General features: G+C 47.3%; 1 protein-coding gene across 4 annotated transcripts in view; it reads right to left on the bottom strand.

Moving 5' to 3' along the window:
- B4GALT4 (beta-1,4-galactosyltransferase 4) overlaps positions 1-22,234 on the bottom strand; it is a 138,714-nt gene that overhangs the window by 35,963 nt on the left and 80,517 nt on the right. For all 4 annotated transcript variants that reach the window (XM_040339102.1, XM_040339100.1, XM_040339101.1 and 1 more), the window contains 3 exons: positions 19,417-19,818; positions 7,517-7,749; positions 5,593-5,780 (listed from right to left, as the gene is read on the bottom strand). In XM_040339102.1, the coding sequence (XP_040195036.1) occupies positions 5,593-5,780; positions 7,517-7,749; positions 19,417-19,678 (683 nt within the window). In that variant the 5' untranslated portion in view covers positions 19,679-19,818. The remainder of the gene's footprint in view (positions 1-5,592; positions 5,781-7,516; positions 7,750-19,416; positions 19,819-22,234) is intronic.

The raw sequence follows: 22,234 nt of genomic DNA, 5'->3' as shown, positions 1-22,234 counted from the left end.
TATAAAAAAAAATAGTTTCCTTAGTTTAGGCCATTTTTTTTTACCAAAAATCGCAATAAGCGTATATATAGATTGGTTTGCGCAAAAGTTATAGCGTCTACAAAATAGAGGATAGTTTTATGGCATTGTTATTATAAAAAAATATATATTTTTATTAGTAATGTCTTCTCCTTTCACTGTCCAGTCACAGGCTGGGGGCAGATCCAGGATACCCTGGGTTCAAAGACAGTGGGTTAAATGATGGTGGCCATCAGACTAACCACTTGCCAACTGCCTAACTGTAAATCTGCGCCTTTACTTTGACGTAAAATATCAGGGTTATAGCAGCAGCTGCCACAACGCTGGTATCTTTTTTTACAGTAGGCGCTCGGCTTTCCGATAAAAGTGGTCCCAGCAGCGGATTCGCTGCAGAATCACTTTTATAGGCAGCGGGAGAGGTTCCCCCACCCCCGCCGCTTCCCGGTGTCTTGAGGGTTTACTGGAGCTGTCGGTAAACCTGGAATCGATCCGATCCAATTGGTGGCTGGGCAGGAAGTCGAGTGAAGGCAAGATGGCCCTCACTTGGCTTTATGCCTTTGGAGGACCGGAGCGACATCTGAGGTCACTTTCACCTCTCCGACTTAAAGGGGAATTCCACCCACAATTTCACTTTTTAAATAGAAATACCCCTGTAATACACAAGCTTAATGTAGTCTAGTAAAATTAGTCTGTAAACTAAGGTCCGTTTTGTTAGGTTGTTAGAGCATTTAGTTAGTTTATCATCTAGAAATAGACTGTGGCCATCTTAAGTGTGGGCATCATGAAGCCAGACTGTATGACTTCCTGGATTTCAGCCTTGCAGATCTCGCACATGCTCAGTGCTGCACAAGCGATGTAATAGGTTTTAGTCAGCTTTCCATAGCCACGGGAGTGTCAGAGGAAGTTGCCGCCCCTTCTCTATGCAAATAGGCCATTTGCAAGGACTACTGGGATACATGATGCCTATCCCAGAAACCCTTGCGAATAGCCTTGCGACTTAATAGCCTAGGCTAATAAGGAGGAGGAAGTAATGAAGGACTACAAAATAAAGGTATTTACAAGCAAAAAAATAAATAAAAAATTGTCCATTCTGAACACTATGAGATTAGGGCATGCAGCACAGACAAACATAAAAAAATGGGTGGAACTCCACTTTAAAGAGATTCTGCATTCACGGTTCCCTCAATGATTTGTAGATCCCCAGTGCCGGTGACTTGTTCTCAATGTTCCCCTGACGGGGAAGTTCCTTCACTGACTGCGCAGAAACAAACTTCCCGACGGAAATCTCAGAACCTCGCCCGGCATCCAGGCTCATTCTTTAACATCCCCGTGGATTGGAGGATGTTAAAAAAAGAGCCAGGAGGCCGAGTGAGCGGAGCGAGCCGTTCGAGTGAAGCGAGGACGTGAGGCCGACTGGCCACTTACCTCGAAATCCACGTCGCCCTGGATGCCGGCCGAGGTTCGGAGATTTCCGTCAGCAAGTTTGCGCCTGCGCAGTCCTTGTAGGAACTTTCCCGTTAGCTGGAACCGTCTCAGCACATCAGATTGCGCATGCGCTGGAACTTCCAAGATAGGTGGAACAAGCACGGCAGATCACCGGCAGCACTCATGCAGCCCCAGACCATGACACTCCCACCACCATGCTTGACTGTAGGCAAGACACACTTGTCTTTGTCCTCCTCACCTGGTTGCCGCCACACAGGCTTGTCACTATCTTGGTCTCATCAGAACACAGAACATGGTTCCAGTAATCCATGTCCTTAGTCTGCTTGTCTTCAGCAAACTGTTTGTGGGCTTCTATGTGCCTCATCTTTAGAAGAGGCTTCCATCTGGGACTACAGCCATGCAGACCAATTTGATGCAGTGCACGGCGTATGGTCTGAGCACTGACAGGCTGACCCCCCCCTTCAACCTCTGCAGCAATGCCGGCAGCACTCATATGTCTATTTCCAACTGACAACCTCTGGATATGACGCTGAGCACATGCACTCAACTTCTTTGGTGGACCACGGTGAGGACTGTTCTGAGGGGGACTTGCCTTGTTAAAACGCTGTATGGTCGTGGCCACAGTGCTGCAGCCCAGTTTCTGGGTCTTGCCAATCTTCTTATAGCCTCCTCTCCTGCAGCCTGCTGGGACACATCACCTGTCCTAGGAGGCTGAAGGACAATTTACAAAGCTTGCTCATTTCCAATGGGGAGCTGGATGTGGTTCCCCAGGAAACCACAGCCAGCTCCCATTTCCAAGATGGCAGCGTTGGTGGCCAGCAGTGGTAAGACATCGCTGGACCTCAGTTTTTAAACATCAGCAGCTACAGTATTTGTAGCTGCTGACTTTAAAAGAAAATCAAGCTGAAATTCCTCTTTAGGGTCACAATGCATACCTCACATCTTTTTGAGATGGGAACAAGGGACACCCATTAACCAATTAAGACCCGGACCTTTAGGCAGCTAAAGGACCCGGCCAGGTTTTGCGATTCGGCACTGCGTCACTTTAACTGGCAATTGCGCGGTCGTGCGACGTGGCTCCCAAACAAAATTGACGTATTTTTTTCCCCACAAATAGAGCTTTCTTTTGGTGGTATTTGATCACCTCTGAGGTTTTTATTTTTTGCGCTACAAACAAAAATAGAGCGACAATTTTAAAGAAAAAATGCAATATTTTTTACTAGAATAAATATCCCCCCCCCCCCCCAAAAAAAAATAAAAAAAATATATATATATATATATATATATATATATATATATATATATATATATATATATATATATATATATATATATATAAATCCTCCGTTTAAATAAGCATTTATTGACCAGTTTACGTAAAAGTTATAGTGTCTAAAAAAATAGGGAATAGTTTTATGGCATTTTTATTAATATAGATTTTTTTTTCTAGTAATGGCGGTGATCAGCAATTATTTTACGTGACTGCGACATTATGGCGGACACATCGGACACTTTTGACATCATTTTGGGACCATTGTAATTTTTACAGGGATCAGTGCTATAAAAATGCACTGATTACTGTAAAAAATTACACTGGCAGTGAAGGGGTTAAGTGTGGCCTAGGGAGTGCTTCTAACTGTTAGGGGGCGTGGTTTGCCGTGACACATCACTGATTGCTGTTCCCGATGACAGGGAACAGACGATCAGTGACATGTCAGGGGAAGGGCGGGGAGATGTTGCGTTTACACTGACATCTCCCCGTTCTTCAGCTCTGTGACCCAATCGCGGCACACCGGCGGACATAGAGTTTGCGGGTCACGCCGCCGGCTGTGCGAACACACAGTTCGAAATTTTAAAGGGGACGTGTGTATATATACACCCATTTGCACAGCCGTGCCATTCCGTCGACGTAAAAGGTGCATGCGGCAGTCGGGAAGCAGTTAAACGCTTCAAGACTAGACTGAGCACTTTCACCCCCTTCCTGCCCAGGCCAATTTTCAGCTTTCAGCGCTGTCATACTTGGAATGACAATTACTCAGACATATTTTTTTAAAACAGATTTCTTTTGGTGGTTTTTAATCACCACTGGGTTTTTATTTTTTGCTATATAAAAACGAAAAAAGACTGAATATTTGAAATTTGTCACAATTTTTTGGGAAAATATGTTAAAATTACAACTTTGTAAAATAAAAAAAAAATAATGTTTTCCATTTTTCAAAACATTGTGATGGGTAGTCCAGAAATTAGTTTTGTAATTTATGCTCCTGGAAGGCATGAAGGTGCTCCTTGGATTTTGGGCCCCTGTATGCAGCTAGGCTGTGAAAATGTGGGGGTTTAAATTTAAGTGTGCCTATGCTGTGTGTAAGAAATAACTTAACAACTTTGTAAAATTAAAAAAAAAAAAAAATTAAAAAAAATTCACGTTATTTCTCACACACAGCATAGGCACACTTATATTTATATGCCCACATTTTTACAGCCTAGCTGCATACAGGGGCCCACAATCCAAGGAACACCTTCATGCCTTCTAGGAGCATAAAATTACAAAACTAATTTCCGGACTACCCATCACATTTTTGGAGGTCCTGGAACACGAGATAAAATGATGACTGCCCCAATTGTTTTTATGTCACACGATAGTTGCGTGACCGTTTATCAAATGCTAATGTTCAGAAAAAAGTACACTACAATGAACTACTTCATACAAACACAATATAGTACCCAATTTAATCGGAAAAATATAAAAAGATGATGAAACCTATCAAAATGTAAAAAATTGTGCAGATCTGTGAAATGGCAACAAATTACTGTGCATAAAATTGTCCATAGGTGATGCATTAAAAGCCTTTAGACCCCTTTCACACTGAGACAGTTTAGCCAGGGCCGATCCTAGGCAGGGTGCACGGGGTGCCGCAGAGGTGGGGGCGCCGAAACTCCAAAGTGCTCCCCTCCCTCCTCCTTGTCTGTGTCCAGAGGCGGAGTGCATGTAGCGGGTGCCGAGGTTCTCCATCCCACTTGCTCTCTCCGCTGGCAACTGACAAGAGCGCATACCTCCCGCTGTCCCCAGAATCCAGGCTGGCTACCACAGCGGAGCCTAGTTTCGGCACTAGGCTCCACTAATTAATTCTGTCCGGTGCACATGGAGCAGTCTCCTGTCTGCCCCACCCCCTCTGCGTGTGTCAGCTCTTCTCCCATAGGCAGTGTGATGAGAGGCTTCTGGGTTGGCCGGAGCTGCTGCCAATCATCCGTGCACTCCCAGAAATGCTCTCTAAGTGCCACCCTCCAAGTAACCAAAGATGCCACATATGCCCCGCCCCCTGTAATGTGCTTCTGCTTCCAGCGTGCCCGAGCTACAGGTATCTATTGGACAAGTACTGATCTATGGGGACACCTGCTGTGGGGGGGCTCTGATGGGGGACACCTGCTGGGGGGGGGCTCTGATGGGGGACACCTGCTGGGGGGGGGGCTCTGATGGGGGACACCTGCTGGGGGGGGGGCTCTGATGGGGGACACCTGCTGGGGGGGCTCTGATGGGGGACACCTGCTGGGGGGGGGACACCTGCTGGGGGGGGGGCTCTGATGGGGGATACCTGCTGGGGGGGGCTCTGATGGGGGACACCTGCTGGGGGGGGGCTCTGATGGGGGACACCTGCTGGGGGGGGCTCTGATGGGGGACACCTGCTGGGGGGGGGGCTCTGATGGGGGCTCTCATGGGGGACACCTGCTGGGGGGGGCTCTCATGGGGGACACCTGCTGGGGGGGGGGGGCTCTCATGGGGGACACCTGCTGGGGGGCTCTCATGGGGGACACCTGCTGGGGGGGCTCTGATGGGGGACACCTGCTGGGGGGGCTCTGATGGAGAACACAAATGAAGACTCCTTAAGGGAGCAGCTCTGTGTTTGAGTCATAGCCATAGAAACATTTGTGAAGGGGAGGAGTTAGTACGATTACCACGCCCATGTGGGGGGCACCAGAAATATTTCTGCACCCAGGCGTCTGTGACCCTAGGATTGGCCCTGATTTTAGCGCTAAAAATAGCGACTAACAGGAAAAAATTAAATATTTCACTGAACTTTTTACAGGCTAAAACATTGACCAAACAAAAAAAGGCAATATCTGCTTTCTTACTTGTATCCGGTGACGTTGCGGCCAACCACCAGGTGTTTGGGCTCGGTGTCGCACAGGTAGGTGTTGAAATCGTTTTCAGGTACCAGGTCCACATCATGCAAGATGAAACAGTCCCATTTCTCTTCTTTCAATGCTTCTAGGTACCCGACGTTGAGTAACTTGGCTCTGTTGAATTTCCCATCACCAGCCTGCAGGGACAATTTTTCTTGATCACTAAGACAAGAAATTAAAGGGATACTTTAAAGCAATAATTCTCAACCAGGGTGCCATGGAGCCTTGGGGTTCCTCCAGAGGTCGCTAGGGGCTGCCTAAACTCTGGATGATTGAGCTCTCATTTGATGGTACTTAGATCTAGGGCCAAGGATACTGAGCAGAGCCAGCTGCAGATATAAATGATATTTTTTGGCTTTCTGTAAGGGTGCTGACCAGCAATCTAAGGGACAAATTCTTTCCGCTGACCACCAATGTAAGGAAAAATAATCACACTGATCACCAATGTAAGGAACATTCTTCCCACTGATCACCAATGTAAGGGACATTCTTCCCACTGATCACCAATGTAAGGAACATTCTTCTCCCTGATCACCAATGTAAGGAACATTCTTCTCACTGATCACCAATGTAAGGAACATTCTTCTCACTGATCACCAATGTAAGGGACATTCTTCTCACTGATCACCAATGTAAGGGACATTCTTCTCACTGATCACCAATGTAAGGGACATTCTTCTCACTGATCACCAATGTAAGGGACATTCTTCCCACTGATCACCAATGTAAGGGACATTCTTCTCACTGATCACCAATGTAAGGGACATTCTTCTCACTGATCACCAATGTAAGGAGCATTCTTCCCGCTGATCACCAATGTAAGGAACATTCTTCCCACTGATCACCAATGTAAGGGACATTCTTCTCACTGATCACCAATGTAAGGAACATTCTTCCCACTGATCACCAATGTAAGGAACATTCTTCCCACTTGCCATCAACGGAAGGAGCATTCCCCCCCCCCCCCATGGACAGGGCCGCCATCAGGGGGGTACAGGCAGTACACCTGTAAGGGGCACAGAGGTTCCCAGGGGCCCGGATGGTAACCCCCTTTTTTTTTTGTTCGTCAGCCCCCCGCGATATACACCCATACCTGCTTCCCGCGCTCAGTTTTAACGCCTCCGCCGACATATACCGAGCGTAGTACACTCGGGTACATTCAGCCAAGCTCGGCTTCGCTCGTGGTCACGCTCTGACGTTTATGCGTGAGAAGCCGAGCGTGCCCGAGTGTACTGCGCTCGGTATATGTCGACGGAGGCGTTCAAATTGAGAGTGGGAAGCGGGGATTAGACTCGGAGACAGCGCAGGAGAAGCCGGGAGGACACCACCGAGGCCGCAGACGGCCGCCGGGCAAGACACCAAAACTGTAAGCAATAAAATGTTTTTTTACAGGAATTTCGGGTCTACATTAGGGTTGCGCGCTATACGCCGGAGCGCGCAATACCCCGATAAATACGGTATTTGTTTTGGTGTCTGAATGTATGGAGTGCATGGGTTGTTACCGAAATGTGGTGAAAATGTCATGTCAATAGAAACTTTACCCAGAAAAATGTTGACGTGTTCAATACTTCTTTTACCCGTTGTGGGTACTTTATTCTTGTACTTAACCGGGTGTCTTCAAACCTCCCAAACAAAAATCCTGCGTTCTTCTGTCCTTTAGCACCCTGCCGACCCCTCCTACCAACAATGACCTGCCTGGATTGCATGGAGAAACACAGGGGCCAAGTGATGAGGTCACTGGATCTAAAATAAGTTATGTAATTAAAATCATTTAGATGAAAAATGTTTTATTGAAGAAGGGAAAAGGAGGAACAAGGGAAGACGAGATATAAGATTATATTTCAGCTTTAAATTTAAGTCAATATGGTCTTACCTGATGAATGACGTAGATGCCGTAGTCCAGCTGCTGCCGCTGCAGGAAGGGGTGGAGGTTGTCTAGTAGGTAGAGGAGGTGTTTCTCCCGGTTCCGATGTGGGATGAGGATGGCCACACGTTGCTGGGCTCTGCAGCTGGCTGGGTGGTAGCGACCATTGTCCACATTGGGGTACTTTTTCTGTACTTCTTTTAAATTCAAGGAAGGCTCAAAGGAGAGTGGTATGGTCCCCTCTGCAAAACAAAAAGGCCAGTGCTGTAAATACAGGCCCAGTGAGCAATAGTATGTATCCCTGTCCTACACCTTTATGCCTACACAGGCTAGAAATGTTCAAATGCTGAGGCTGGTTTCACATCTATGCAAATTGGATGCAGAGTATCCGCATCCAATTCGCAATAGCAGGAGATTATGACTGGATCTCTATGGAGCCGGTTCACACATCTCCGGTGCGAATTTGCACAGGAGCCCTGTGCGTCTTCTGGTCCGTTTCAGGTTCCGAATTCATCCAAAAATTCGGGCTTAAATCGGACCTGAAACGGTGAACGGGTATGCACCGGACCCCTGCTGTGAGCAGCATGCAAAGATGGTGTGAACCCAGTGGAAGTTAAAGCAAGATCTGGAAGACCAAGAAAAATATCAGACGGAACAGCTCGCAGGATTGTGAGAAAAGCAATTCAAAACCCACGTTTGACTGCACGATCCCTCCAGTAAGATCTGGCAGACACTGGAGTTGTGGTACACTATTCCACTATAAAGAGATACTTGTACAAATATGGGTCCGGATTCAGAAAAGAGATACGCCGTCGTATCTATGCGACTGATTCATAGAATCAGTTACGCATAGATCTCCCTAAGATCCGCCAGGTTTAATCGACTTACGCCGTCGGATCTTAGGCTGCAATTCCAGGCCGGCCGCTAGGTGGCGCTTCCGTATCTTTTACGCGTTGAATATGCAAATGAGCATTTACGCCGATTCAGAAACGAACGACCGCCCGGCGCATTTTTTTTACGTTGTTTGCGTTCGGCTTTTTCCGGCGGAAAGTTACCCCTGCAATATGAGGGGTAAGTGCGGCGTATCCTATGTTAAGTATGGCCGTCGTTCCCGTGCCAAGTTTTGAATTTTTTACGTCGTTTGCGTAAGTTGTTCGCGAATACGGCCGGACGTAATTTACGTTAACGTCGAAACCAATGTCGTCCTTGCGACGTCATTTGGAGAAATGCACGCTGGGAAATTTTGCGGACGGCGCATGCGCAGTTCGTTCGGCGCTGGGACGTGCCCGATTTAAATTTTACACACCCCCTAGCCGCGGAATTTGAATTCCGCCGGGGGATTTACGATACGTCGCCGCAACTTTAGAGGCAAGTGCTTTCTGAATAAAGCACCTGCCTCAAAAACTTGCGGCGGCGTAACGTAAATCAGATAGGTCAGCGGATCTTTAGATCTGAATCTGGCCCATGGTCTTCATGGAAGAGTCATCAGAAGAAAACCTCTTCTACGTCCTCACCACAAAAATCAACGTTTGAACTTTGCAAATGAACATATAGACAAGCCTGATGCATTTTGGAAACAAGTTCTGTGGACCGATGAGGTTAAAATAGAACTTTTTGGCCGGAATGAGCAAAGGTATGTTTGGAGAAGAAAGGGCACAGAATGTAATGAAAAGAACCTCTGTCCAGCTGTGAAGCATGGGGGTTCACCCAAAAAAAAATGTTTTAACATTACATTCAGCCGAGTTGTCAGAATGACATTAGGCTGTTTTTTTTTTATTTCATTGCCGTACATACCGTATTTTCACCGCCGCTTCCGGGTATGTAATCTGCAGGACTGGGCGTTCCTAATTGATTGGCATCCTTCCGACCGGCGCATACAGCGCGTCACGAGTTGCCGAAAGAAGCCGGACTGCGAGTCGGCTCTATACGGTGCCTGCGCACAGACGTTCGGCTTCTTCCGGCAACTCGTGACGCGTTTAATGCGCCGGTCGGAAGGATGTCAATCAATTAGGAACGCCAAGCCCCGCAGATTACATACCTGGAAGTGGCGGTGAAAATACGGTATGTACGGCAATGAAATAAAAAAAAACAGCCTAATGCCATTCTGAGAACTCGGCTGAATGTAATGTTAAAAAAAAAAAAAAATTTGGGTGAACCCCCGCTTTAAGCATGGGGGTGGATCAATCATGCTTTGGGGTTGTATTGCATCCAGTGGCACAGGGAACATTTCACGAGTAGAAGGAAAAATGGATTCAATAAAATTTCAGCAAATCTTGGATGGTAACTTGATGCCATCTGTGAAAAAGCTAAAGTTAAAGAGAGGATGGCTTCTACAAATGGATAATGATCCTAATCACACCTCAAAATCCACAAGGGATTACATCAAGAGGCGTAAACTAAAGGTTGTGCCATGGCCTTCACAATCTCCTGACCTCAACATAATTGAAAATCTATGGATAGACCTTAAAAGAGCAGTGCGTGACAGACAGCCCAGAAATCTCAAAGAACTGGAAGACTTTTGTAAGGAAGAATGGGCAAAGATCCCCCAAACAAGAATTGAAAGACTCTTGGCTGGCTACAAAAAGCGTTTACAAGCTGTGATACTTGCCAAAGGGGGCAGTACAAGATATTAACTCTGCAGGGTGCCCAAACTTTTGCAGACGCCATTTTTTTGTTTTCTGTAATTTTGAAAGTGTAAATGATGGAAATAAAAACTTTTTTTGACATATTATAAGAATGTCTAATCTGTAATTTGATGCCTTTTGGAGATTTTCCCTTCTTTCCTTGGCTTCGTTATGCACATTAACCACTTAACCCCCCGGACCATATTGCTGGTCAAAGACCAGAGCACTTTTTGCGATTCGGCACTGCGTCGCTTTAACCGATAATTGCGCGGTCGTGCGACGTGGCTCCCAGACAAAATTGGCGTCCTTTTTTCCCCACAAATAGAGATTTCTTTTGGTGGTATTTGATCACCTCTCCGGTTTTTAGTTTTTGCGCTATAAAAACAAAAATAGAGCGACAATTTTGAAAAAAATTAATATTTTTTACTTTTTGCTATAATAAATATCCTCCAAAAATATATAAAAAAATGATTTTTTTTCCTCAGTTTAGGCCGATACGTATTCTTTTTTTTTTCGGTACTGCGACATTATGGCGGACACTTTTGGCATTATTATAGCGATCGGTGCTATAAAAATGCATTGGATTACTATAAAAATGCCACTGGCAGGGAAGGGGTTAAGTATGTTCCCTGTGTTCTAACTGTAGGGGGGGTGGCCTCACTAGGGGAAATGACTGATCGCTGTTCATACATTGTATGAACAGACGGTCAGGCATTTCACCCCTGACAGGACCGGGAGCTGTGTGTTTACACACATGGCTTCCGGTCCTCGCTCTGTAGCGAGCAATCGCGGGTGCATGGACACCTAGGATAACAGACATGATGGAGAGCAGTGTTGCCAACCGTCTGTTAATTTACGGAAAGCATGTAAATTTAAGCCCCTTTTTGGGGTGTCCGTAAAGTCAGTTATGGGCATCGGGTGCCCGTAAAAGAGATAGCCGCGAGCCGACCATGCAACTGCGCATGCGCCGTTCCGAAGCCGGCCGGGCTCGGGAAAGCTTGTATGCGCAGTAACGTAATGGCGCCATTTTTGAATAGACGATCGACTCAGGACTCAGGAGGGACACTATGGCAGTCGTTGGCTCGTGCAGTGCACTTGCCATAGGCAGAAAACGGTAATAAAGAACTTGGTGGTGGCAGGAGGTGATGGTGGAAGAAGGTAATGGTGGCACCGTGGCAGGAGGCAGGTGAGGTGATGGTGGCAGAAGGCAATGCTGGCAGGAGGTGGTGGGGCCGGAGGTGATGGTGGAAGAAGGTAATGGTGGCACCGTGGCAGGAGGTGGGTGAGGTGATGGTGACAGAAGGTAATGCTGGCAGGAGGTGGTGAGGGCATGAGGTGATGGTGGAAGAAGGTAATGGTGGCACCATGGCAGGAGGTGGGTGAGGTGATGGTGGCAGAAGGTAATGGTGGCAAGAGCCGATTGTGGCAGGAGGTGGTGGTGGGAGCAGGAGGTGATGGCGGCAAGAGCTGGCAGGAGGTGGTGGGGGCATGAGGTGATGGTGGAAGAAGGTAATGGTGGCAGGAGGTGGGTGAGGTGATGGTGGCAGAAGGTGATGGTGGCAAGAGCCGATTGTGGCAGGAGGTGGTGGTGGGAGCAGGAGGTGATGGCGGCAAGAGCTGGCAGGAGGTGATGGTGGCAAGAGCTGGCAGGAGGTGATGGCGGCAGAGGGTGAAGGTGGTGGCAGGAGCTGGTGGTGGGGGCAAGAGCTGAGAGGAGTTGATTATAACAGGAGGTGGGGGTGGTGGGTGCAGGAGGTGGTGATGGCAGAAGGTGGTGGCAGGAGCTGGTGGTGGGGGCAAGAGCTGGTGGTGGGTGCAGGTGGTGCTGGGGGCAGGAGGTGGTGGCAGCAGGAGCTGGTGGTGGCAGAAAGTGGTGGTGGCAGGAGATGATGATGGTGGTGGCAGGAGCTGGCCGGAGGTCGTGGTGGCGGCAGGAGCTGGCCGGAGGTCGTGGTGGCGGCAGGAGCTGGCCGGAGGTCGTGGTGGCGGCAGGAGCTGGCCGGAGGTCGTGGTGGCGGCAGGAGCTGGCCGGAGGTCGTGGTGGCGGCAGGAGCTGGCCGGAGGTCGTGGTGGCGGCAGGAGCTGGCCGGAGGTCGTGGTGGCGGCAGGAGCTGGCCGGAGGTCGTGGTGGCTCCAGGAGCTGGCCGGAGGTCGTGGTGGCTGCAGGAGCTGGCCGGAGGTCGTGGTGGCTGCAGGAGCTGGCCGGAGGTCGTGGTGGCGGCAGGAGCTGGCCGGAGGTCGTGGTGGCGGCAGGAGCTGGCCGGAGGTCGTGGTGGCGGCAGGAGCTGGCCGGAGGTGGTGATGGCGACAAGAGCTGGCCGGAGGTGGTGATGGTGACAAGAGCTGGCCGGAGGTGGTGATGGTGACAAGAGCTGGCCGGAGGTGATGGCAGGAGGGAATTGTGGCAGAACGTGGTGGTGTTGGTGATGGCAGGAGATGGTGGGGGCAGGAGGTGATGGTGGCAAGAGTTGGCAGGTGCTGGGGGCAGGAGGTGATGGTGGCAGGAGCAGGGGGCAGGAGGTGATGGTGGCAGGAGCAGGTGGGGGCAGGAGGTGATGGTGGTGGGGGCAGGAGCTGGCAGGTGGTGATGGGGAACAGAAACCGATGGACTATTATAGCGAAAATAACAGAAATATTTTTTTTTACCTTAATATGTACCTTAAATCGCATTGCTATTTGCAGCCTAAATACTGAAATTTGCACTTAAAACTGTAATTTTGTAACTTTTGTAAAATGTCAGTAAAAATTTGCCTGTGCCAGTAAATTTCAATCTGGTAGGTTGGCACCACTGATGGAGAGTTCAATGACTAGGAAAAAAAAAAAAAAAAACGTCTACAGCCAAAAACAGCTGCTGTAAAGATGTCAAAAAAGATGTCAATACTGACAAACCTTTGTACCACCAAGTTATTACAGGCGTGTGAGAGGTAGACGACACGAAAGGTATTTCAGCTCATAAAGGCAAAAGAGACATTTCTCTTCTTAACCGCTTGCCGACCGCCGCACAAACTTATACGTCGGCAGAATGGCACAGCTTAAAGAGGAGGTAACCAGAACATAAATTAACATGAGCTAATTAACTAATCATTTACCCAGACTAGGTGACTCATAGATGTGACCTTTCAGGGTAGACGTCACAGCTCCTCGCTCACCTGCTATACAATACACATTATCATAAGTGTAAACACAGGACATCTTCACACAACAGCAGGGTCAATTAGCACAGAGAACAGACAAATGGTTGTAGGGGATGGCGATAGCATCTCCGTACACTGTGGGCCAGATTCACAAAGGTTAGCGGATCTTTAGATCCGTGTAACCTATGTGAATTAAGATCCGCCCTCGCAAGTTTGTGAGGAAAGTGTCAAATTCACAACACACTTACCTCCAAACTTGCGACGGCGGATCCTAACTCCCCCAGCGGAATTCAAATTCCGCGGCTAGGGGAGTGTCATATTTAAATCAGGCGCGCTCCCGCGCCGATTTAAATACGCATGCGTCGTCCGGGGAATTTCCCGGCGTGCATTGCTCCCACTGACGTCAATAGGACGTCAGTGGTTGCGACGTGAGCGGGACTTGCGACGCGCGTGTTCGTGAATCGGCGTACGCAAACGACGTAGGAAAATTCAAAATCGACGCGGGAACGACGGCCATACTTAACAATACTTACCCCTGCTTTTAGCAGGGGTAAGTATACGACGGAAAACCGCTACGGAAACGACGTAAGAACACCGCGTCGGGTCCGCGTACGGTCGTGAATTTCGCGTATCTCGCTGATTTACATATTATTCAGTGTAAATCAGCGGGAACGCCCCCGGCGCCATTTTTAAATCAAAAAAAAGATCCGACAGTGTAACACAGTGTGACACTGTCGGATCTCAGCCCTATCTATGCGTATCTGATTCTATGAATCAGGTGCATAGATAGGACTAGAAAAAATCCGAGATACGATGGTGTATCTGAGATACACCGTCGTATCTCTTTTGTGAATCTGGCCCTGTATGTCCCAACAGTATGAATCAGTCACTCTAATATGGCATATACAGGGTCCCCAGGCATACATTTAACAAAGAGCACCGTTACCCCAAATACCAGGGCCCATAATCCCAAGGCAAGAGGCAGGCATTCAGTCCCCTCCAAAAGCCTCTGTCCCAGGTGAGTCTGTCACATTTACAATGTCCCCAAATGCTGTCTTCTGCGCATGCGCCAATGTATTTGGCGCATGCCCACTTTAGAAAGGGCACGCTGTGCCTTTTCTGGAGGGGGTCATGTTGTGACTGGCAGCTACCGTGCGTATACGCAGGAGTGAAGTCACGCGACTCCGGCCAGTCACAGAGCCGGAGTCCGCAGCCCTGGAAGGAACAGGACTGAAGAGAGAGGCTTCCAGCGAGTGCGGACATCGCAGGCTTCGGGTTTCAGGTAAGTGACACATAATGGGCTTCTATGTGATGCATAATAGCAAATAATGCTTTACCTTTATGGGAAATAAAGAGGAAGTAAAACCCATCAGGTAAAAGGGTTGAGAAAGGCTGGTCTAGTACAATAGGATACAATAGGATATTCGACATTGAAACAGGAATAAGAAACCCAATGGGGATAAAGTGAGGGGAAGATGAGAAAAGGATGAATAAGGGGTAAAGATGGAAGGAGGGAGAAGGAAAAGAGGAGACGAGATGGATTAGGTGAATGGGTGGAGTAAGGCAGGCCACATGTGCATCGAAATGTGGTCGGTTCAGCAGGGACTGGCCAAATTTAGATCCATGCATTGGCAGGCTGGTTATACAGACGTCAATCTACCGAATAACTTCTGTACAAACCAGCCTGTCGGGTTTTTCCCGAGCAAACAGTGCCGCTGGCTTAGATTTAGTTTACAGTATGGACTATATGATTGGTTGGAGGTGTCTGTTTCCATTTTGGTGGCATGCAAACAAAACATAACCTTTTTCTATATTATTATACTTCTACATACAGACAAGATTATCATAAAAGGTTACTTTTCCGCATTCTTAGTTCTTGTCATACGGGTTTTCAGTAAATCCAATATGGAGATTAAACTTATGCAAATCACATTTTGAAGAAAAATATGATTTCCCTGCTGTGTTTGATTAGCCCAGGGGTGTCCAAACTTATTTGGGGGCCACAAAAGATGATATATATCCAAAATTACCAGGGGGGGCCACAATAAACTGGAACGGGGGCTACAATTGGGCCACGGGACGGATTTTGGACATGCCTGGATTAGACCAACTTGTAATGGAAAGGGTAGGTACAGACAGGCCCGTCGGAACAAGACAGGCAAAACAAGCAACTGATTGGGGCCCCGAGCTGGCCTGGGGCCCCAGCAGGGCAGGCCCTTGCCGCGCCACTGCTTCCTATAAATACTGCAGCCTGTAGCATGGCCAAGCTCCTCTTCCTAGTTCCTCCTGCAGTCCGGCTGACAGGAAGTGCACACACTCAGTGCTCACTTCCTTTCAGTCCGGCCAGGAACAGCAAACTGAATCTCCTGCTGCACGGTATGCGGTAGGGAGGGGGGGTAAAAAGAACATGGGGGGGGGGGGGGAGGAAGGGGAGGAGGCAGTCAGAAGGAGTACTACCCGTTCGGCGGCAGCAGCACACATACACAGCGCCCCCCCGCTTATCAAATTGCAATGACAGAAGAAGTGAAGAAGTACTTCTCGGTGTCCAGCTGCAGCTGCATCCGTGTCCCCCACCAACCCAAACCCAACACCCCCCCCCCCCCCTCCTCAACTTGAAACTCAGCAACACCCCATCCCCCGCTTCTTGCTTGGGGCCCCAAAATTCTTTCAAACGGCCCTGGGTACAGACCAAGCTACATTAGTACCAATAGGAAAACTCTATTCTAGGTATAACCAGCACTAAGGGATCTAGACACTAGGAACACAAGTTTCTAACTGATATTTTCACTTTTATTAAAATGTTGCCATCTTTTATACGTTTTTTCCTAATATTTGCTATACAAGAGGTTGCGTCTTGTTGACCACTTGAGTACCAGGCCATACCTCCTTCATTACCGGGTCATATTTTAGCTCTTAGTGCTGTAACAGTTTGACTGACAACTACTCCGTTAAGTAACACTGGGCCAGATTCTGATACATTTACGTTGCTCCACGGCGGCGTAACGTATCCCATTTACGTTACACCGCCGCAGGTTTACAGCGTAAGTGCCTGAGTCACAAAGCTCTTACCTGTAAACTTGCGGCGGTGTAACGTAAATTCGCTCGGCGCAAGCCCGCCTAATTCAAATGGGGCGGGCACCATTTAAATTAGGCGCGTTCCCGCGCCGAACGTACTGCGCATGCTCCGTCGGGAAAATTACCCGACATGCATTGCGCTAAATGACGTCGCACGGACGTCATTTGTGTAGACGTTAACGTAAATGGCGTCCAGCGCCATTCACGGACGACTTACGCAAACGACGTGATTTTTTAAATTTCGACGCGGGAATGACGGCCATACTTAACATGGCTTAGAACACCTAGGGCTCAGCCCTAATTTTACGACGCGTATCTCGACGGAAACAACGTAAAGTTAGAGCGACGGGTAACGCGGACGTTCGGGGATCGCCGTAACTAGTCATTTGCATATTCTACGCCGACCGCAATGGCCTCGCCACCTAGCGGCCGGCATAGAATTTGCATCCTAAGATCCGACAGTGTAAGTCAATTACACCTGTCGGATCTTAGGGCTATCTATGCGTAACCTGATTCTATGAATTAGCAGCATAGTTAGGACGGGCGGATCACAGAGATACGACGGCGTATCAGGAGATACGCCGGCGTATCTCTTGTGAATCTAGCCCACTGTACCCAAATGTTAAAGGGTTAAAAACAATCCCACACTGAATTTAACCACTTCCATACCCGGCCTATTCTGGCATTTCTATCCTACATGTAAAAATCTTTTTTTTTTGCTAGAAAATGACATAGAACCCCCAAACATTATATACATGTTTTTTTTTTAGCAGAGACCCTTGAGAATAGAATGGCGGTCATTGCAACTTTTTATGTCACACGGAATTTGCACAGTTTTGTTTCATGCAAAAAAAAAAAAGTTACGCCGAGTAAATAGATACCCAACATGTCTTCGCTTCAAAATTGCACACGCTCGTGGAATGGCACCAAACTTCGGTACTTAAAAATCCCCATAGGCGACGTTTTACATTTTTATACTGGTTACATGTCGAGTTACAGAGGAGGTCTAGGGGAAGAATTATTGCTCTCGCTCCAGCGATCGCGGCGATACCTCACATGTGTGGTTTGAACACCGTTTTCATATGTGGGCGGGACTTACGTAGGTGTTCGCTTCTGCGTGCGAGCAAATGGGGACAGGGGCTATTTAAAAAATAAAAATGTTTATTGTTAAAGCGGTGGTTCCCCCTAAAACTAATTTCTAACAATAGATTCGGAAGACCCGTTACACTGCGGGTAGGCTGGCTTTTTTTTTTTTTTTTTCGTACATACCGAGATCTCCCCGTCTCGTCCCTTGGCGGTGGGCGTTCCTAGTTGATTGACGTTCCTCGGACGGGCACGTACGTGACGTCACGACTTTCCGAAAGAAGCCGAACGTCGCTGCGCATGCGCCGTATAGAGTCGGCTCTATACGGCGCATGCGCAGCGACGTTCGGCTTCTTTCGGAAAGTCGTGACGTCACGTACGCGCCCGTCCGAGGAACGTCAATCAACTAGGAACGCCCACCGACAAGGGACGAGAACGGGGAGATCTCGGTATGTACTAAAAAAAAAAGCCAGCCTACCCGCAGTGTAACGGGTCTTACGAATCTATTGTTAGCAATGTGTTTTAGGGGGAACCACCCCTTTAATCTTACTTAAAAAAATAAAATAAATTTGTTTGACACTTTCAAAAAAAAAAAAAAAAAAATTTGAGCACTTTTATTCCTATTGCAAGGAATATAAACATCCCTTGTAATAGGAATATGGCATGACAGGTCCTCTTTACAGTGAGATATGGGGGGGTCAATAAGACCCCACATCTCACCTCTAGGCTGGGAAGCCTGAAATCCCCCTCCCCCTCAAAACGATCTTGGATTCCCAGCCGAGGAGGCACCGTTTGTTTTGAATGCAGAGGCTGGGCGTGACGTCATGACATCGTTGTCCGGCCTCCGCCGATCATAGAGACTCAGTTGACCATCTGGTCCGCAGGAAATCTCTATGGTAAACATAGGATGCATCAAGGTGAAAAAAAGGCGAAGCTTTACAACCCCTTTACTTATAACCCTCTGCCTTGAATTTACAGCTTCCTACGATCCCTTCTTTCATTGATCCCAACATTCACGAAACCTCATTTCCCCCCTTCTGTTGTGCAGAACACTGCAGTATAAGAGAGAAAAGCCGGCAACTCCAAAGTCCTTGATGTAAAAAATGTATTGGCTACATATGCACAATAAAAAGAAAACAGCTGACACGTTTCGGCGTGAGCCTTAGTCACAGCTATGGCTATGACTAAGGCTCACGCTGAAACACGTCAATGGTTTTCTTTTTAATGTTCATACGTAGCCAATACATTTTTTGCATCAAGGTCTTTGTAGTTGCCGGATTTTCTCGCTTATATATTGTATATAGTGCGAGAAGACACACTGAGCCTTGGCACCTGCGCTGCAGACGGCACACTAGGATTATATTGCTCCTGTTGAGAGCGTTGCATCCAGGGCCGTTTGAAGGAATTTGGGGGCCCCAAGCAAAATGGGGGCCCTCCCAAGTACCCCCCCCCCGCCGCACGCAAAGCCTACGTTAGCGCTACACTCATTTTTAAACCCATGTTCTTACTCCCCCCCCCCCCCTCAATTGTCCCTATGTTTTTCTAATCTCACCTCCACATCTTCCCTGTAGGCTGCCGCTGTAGCGTGGCCAAGCTCCTTTTCCTACTGTCAGACCGGTGTTCTATCATTATGGGTCCCCAGCCCCCTATCAAATAGTGCCTGGGCCGGGCCGGGTACCGAGCGGTACAGGAGATTCAGTTTCCTGTGTTCCCGGCCGGACTGAAAGGAAGTGAGCACTCAGTGGGCACTTCCTGTCAGTCTGGCCGGGAACACAGGGAACTGAATCTCCTGTACCGTGTGCGGTACCCGGCCAGACTGACAGGACTCCAGGAGGAAGGAAGAGGAGCTCGGCCACACTACAGCCTGGGAAGGGGAAGTTAGGGGCCCCAGGCCAGCTCGGGGCCCCAAGCAATTGTTTGTTTTGCCTGTCCTGTGGCGACGGGCCTGGTTGCATCTTACATCTTCCCTTACAGAACACTGCAATCTACTCACTCAGATTCGGAGACAGAGCAGGGCAAATTTCTGATTCTTCTTTCACAGTCTGTTCCACAGACGATGGCGTTTTGTCTTCCGACCTCCTATCAAGCGGCGGACACCTCCAGAAACGATCCGGCACCTTATATGTGGGGATTAAACGCGCGCTGTCCCGCAAGTAGAAGCTGGCCCAGCCAACTATCATCAAACACACAACGATGAACAACAGCAGTCTTATACTGCAGAAGAAATTGCCAATGGTGCTACCCAGTCCCATCATCGCTGGGCTCCGAATCGCTGCACCGCAAATATCAAAATCGCAAATTACGTCAGGTCATCTCATCTTCGAGGGTCGACCACCAAGCAGTCCTTCCTCAGGGCAGGTCTCATCGCTCATGTCCAACACTCGGAGAATCCAGCCTGAAAAAAAGAAGGAAAGATGAAATGAGTGCTTTCCAGCAATGCAAAAGGATGTTTGTTGACCACTAAAAAGGAAGCATTGACGATAATTAAAGTGGTTGTATAGGCTTTTTTTTTTACTTTTACCTACAGGTAAGCCTATAATAAGGCTTACCTGTAGGTATAAAGAATATCTCCTAAACCTGTACGGTTTGGGAGATATTCCGCTCGCAATGCGCCGCCGATTGCAGCAGGGATCCTTGGCTAAAGGGCCGGCAGCCGCCGGACCTTGCCGGATTGAAGTCTCCCGCGCGCATGCACGGGAGTGACATCGCCGCTCCAGCCAATCACAGAGCTGGAGCGGCGATACCCGGAAGACACGCAGAGTCAAGATGACATCTCGCTCGGCGTGGTCCAGGTAAGTTCTCTTCACCTCGTTCCGAGGTAAGTATTTCATAATGAGCTAGTATGCGGTGCATACTAGCTCATTATGGCTTTTGCCTTTCAGATGAAAAAAAAAAAAAGTAATTGTAACATCAATTCATATATACACTCACCGGCCACTTTATAACTAGGTACACCTTGCTAGTACCAAGTTAGACTCCCTTTTGCCTTCAGAACTGCCTCAATTTTTCGTGGCATAGATTCAACTAGAAAATGCATTTCCTGCAGAAAATGCGTGGGAATGCTGAATAGCTGAACTGCCAACGCTAACTGGATGAATAGCTTAAATCCGTAAGAAAACGTTTAAGAAGTGAGAATAGTTGAAAAAGTAGGAATTGTTTTAATATTTTTTTTTTTTCAAAAATGATTTTTGATTGGGAAATGTGAAGAATTTTATACAGGACAGTCAATGGAAGAAAGTGTAGAACTCTTGTGAAGTTCAAACCAGCCAAAAGTAAAATGCGTATCACAAAACTGAGCACATTGCCTGAAACTAGACAGAAATACCTACGTTTTGATGTATAAATTGTGTATGACAAGTAGATCTTGTTGGCGTGAGAGCAATTTATAGAGTAGGAGCCAACATCATTTTTTTAAGGCTCTGTGCTCTAGCTATGACATCATCCACTCTAAGCAACCCCATACACACTCTGTTTTATTGATAACATTTCCTGAAATGATCACTAAACTTAAACAGCTTTTTCACAAAAACTGTAAAAAGATATCAAACTGAAAAAATATATTTTCGGATAGCTGAATATTTTGTGAACATTTTAAAGTTTGGTGCCTCTAGGTGAAAGTATGAAGGAGCTGAAACTTTTGGGAGTGGAAGAAGATTTTAAGGATTTGAAGCATGCTCTCATTGACTTCAATGTTAAAAAAAAAAAAAAAAAAAAAAAAAAAAGTGTTAAAGCGGAGTTCCGGCCACAATTTCACTTTTTAAATATAAATACCCATGTAATACACAAGCTTAATGTATTCTAGTAAAGTTAGTCTGTAAACTAAGGTCCATTTTGTTAGGTTGTTACAGCATTTAGACACTTTATAAAATAGAAATTGACTGGGGCCATCTTATGTGTGGGCATCATGAAGCCAGACTGTATGACTACCTGGATTTCAGACTTGCAGATCTCGCACATGCTCAGTGCTGCACAAGCAGTGTAATAGGTTTCAGATCAGGTCAGGTTTCAGCACCTGTACTGTCCAAGTCACATGATTCTTCGAGACTGGGGAGTGCACAGACTCCTGGAAAGTTACACCCACTACATTCCCAGGAGTCTGTGCGGTGTAGGTTAGGAAGCTTAAGCACCTAGGTGCAGGAAGAGGGAAGATTAACTATTCTGCCTAGCAACAACACTTTGAAGGCATCTAAAAAAAAAATGTTTTCTTAAAGGACTAATGACATTTTTTTAAAACTACTGATGTAATGTTATATTTATGGGTGGAACTCCACTTTAAATAGGCTTAATATTTTAAAAAGTATAAAATAGTACAGAAAAAAAATTGAAGAAGTCCCATCATTAGCAAAAAGAGCTGAACATTTTAAAAGTTGAATTGCTTTAATAGCTGAAAGTATGCAGAAGTTACGCAGAGCCAAAAAACGTACGGAATAATAAAATTAGAATAACTAGAGAATGCATTTCCTGCAGAAAATGCGTGGGAATGCCAATTAGCTGAATTGCTAAGCCCACACCAAAGCCATTCACCATAACCACTACACTATCTTTAGGACATATAAGCAGTCTCTTTGAACATTAAAAGGGTTGTAAAAGGTAAAACAATTTTTCCCTAAATCGCTTCCTTTACCTTAGTGCAGTCCTCCTTCACTTACCTCATCCTTTGATTTTGCTTTTAAATGTCCTTATTTCTTCTAAATAAACCCTCACTTCCTGTTCTTCTGTCTGTAACTACACACAGTAATGCGAGGCTTTTTCCCTGGTGTGGAGAAAGCCTCTTGAGGGGGCGATCAGGATGCCTAATAACACACAGCTCC

The sequence above is a fragment of the Rana temporaria genome, chromosome 2, assembly GCF_905171775.1.
Source record: "Rana temporaria chromosome 2, aRanTem1.1, whole genome shotgun sequence".
NCBI lineage: Eukaryota > Metazoa > Chordata > Amphibia > Anura > Ranidae > Rana > Rana temporaria.
This window is presented reverse-complemented; position numbering and strand designations above follow the sequence as displayed.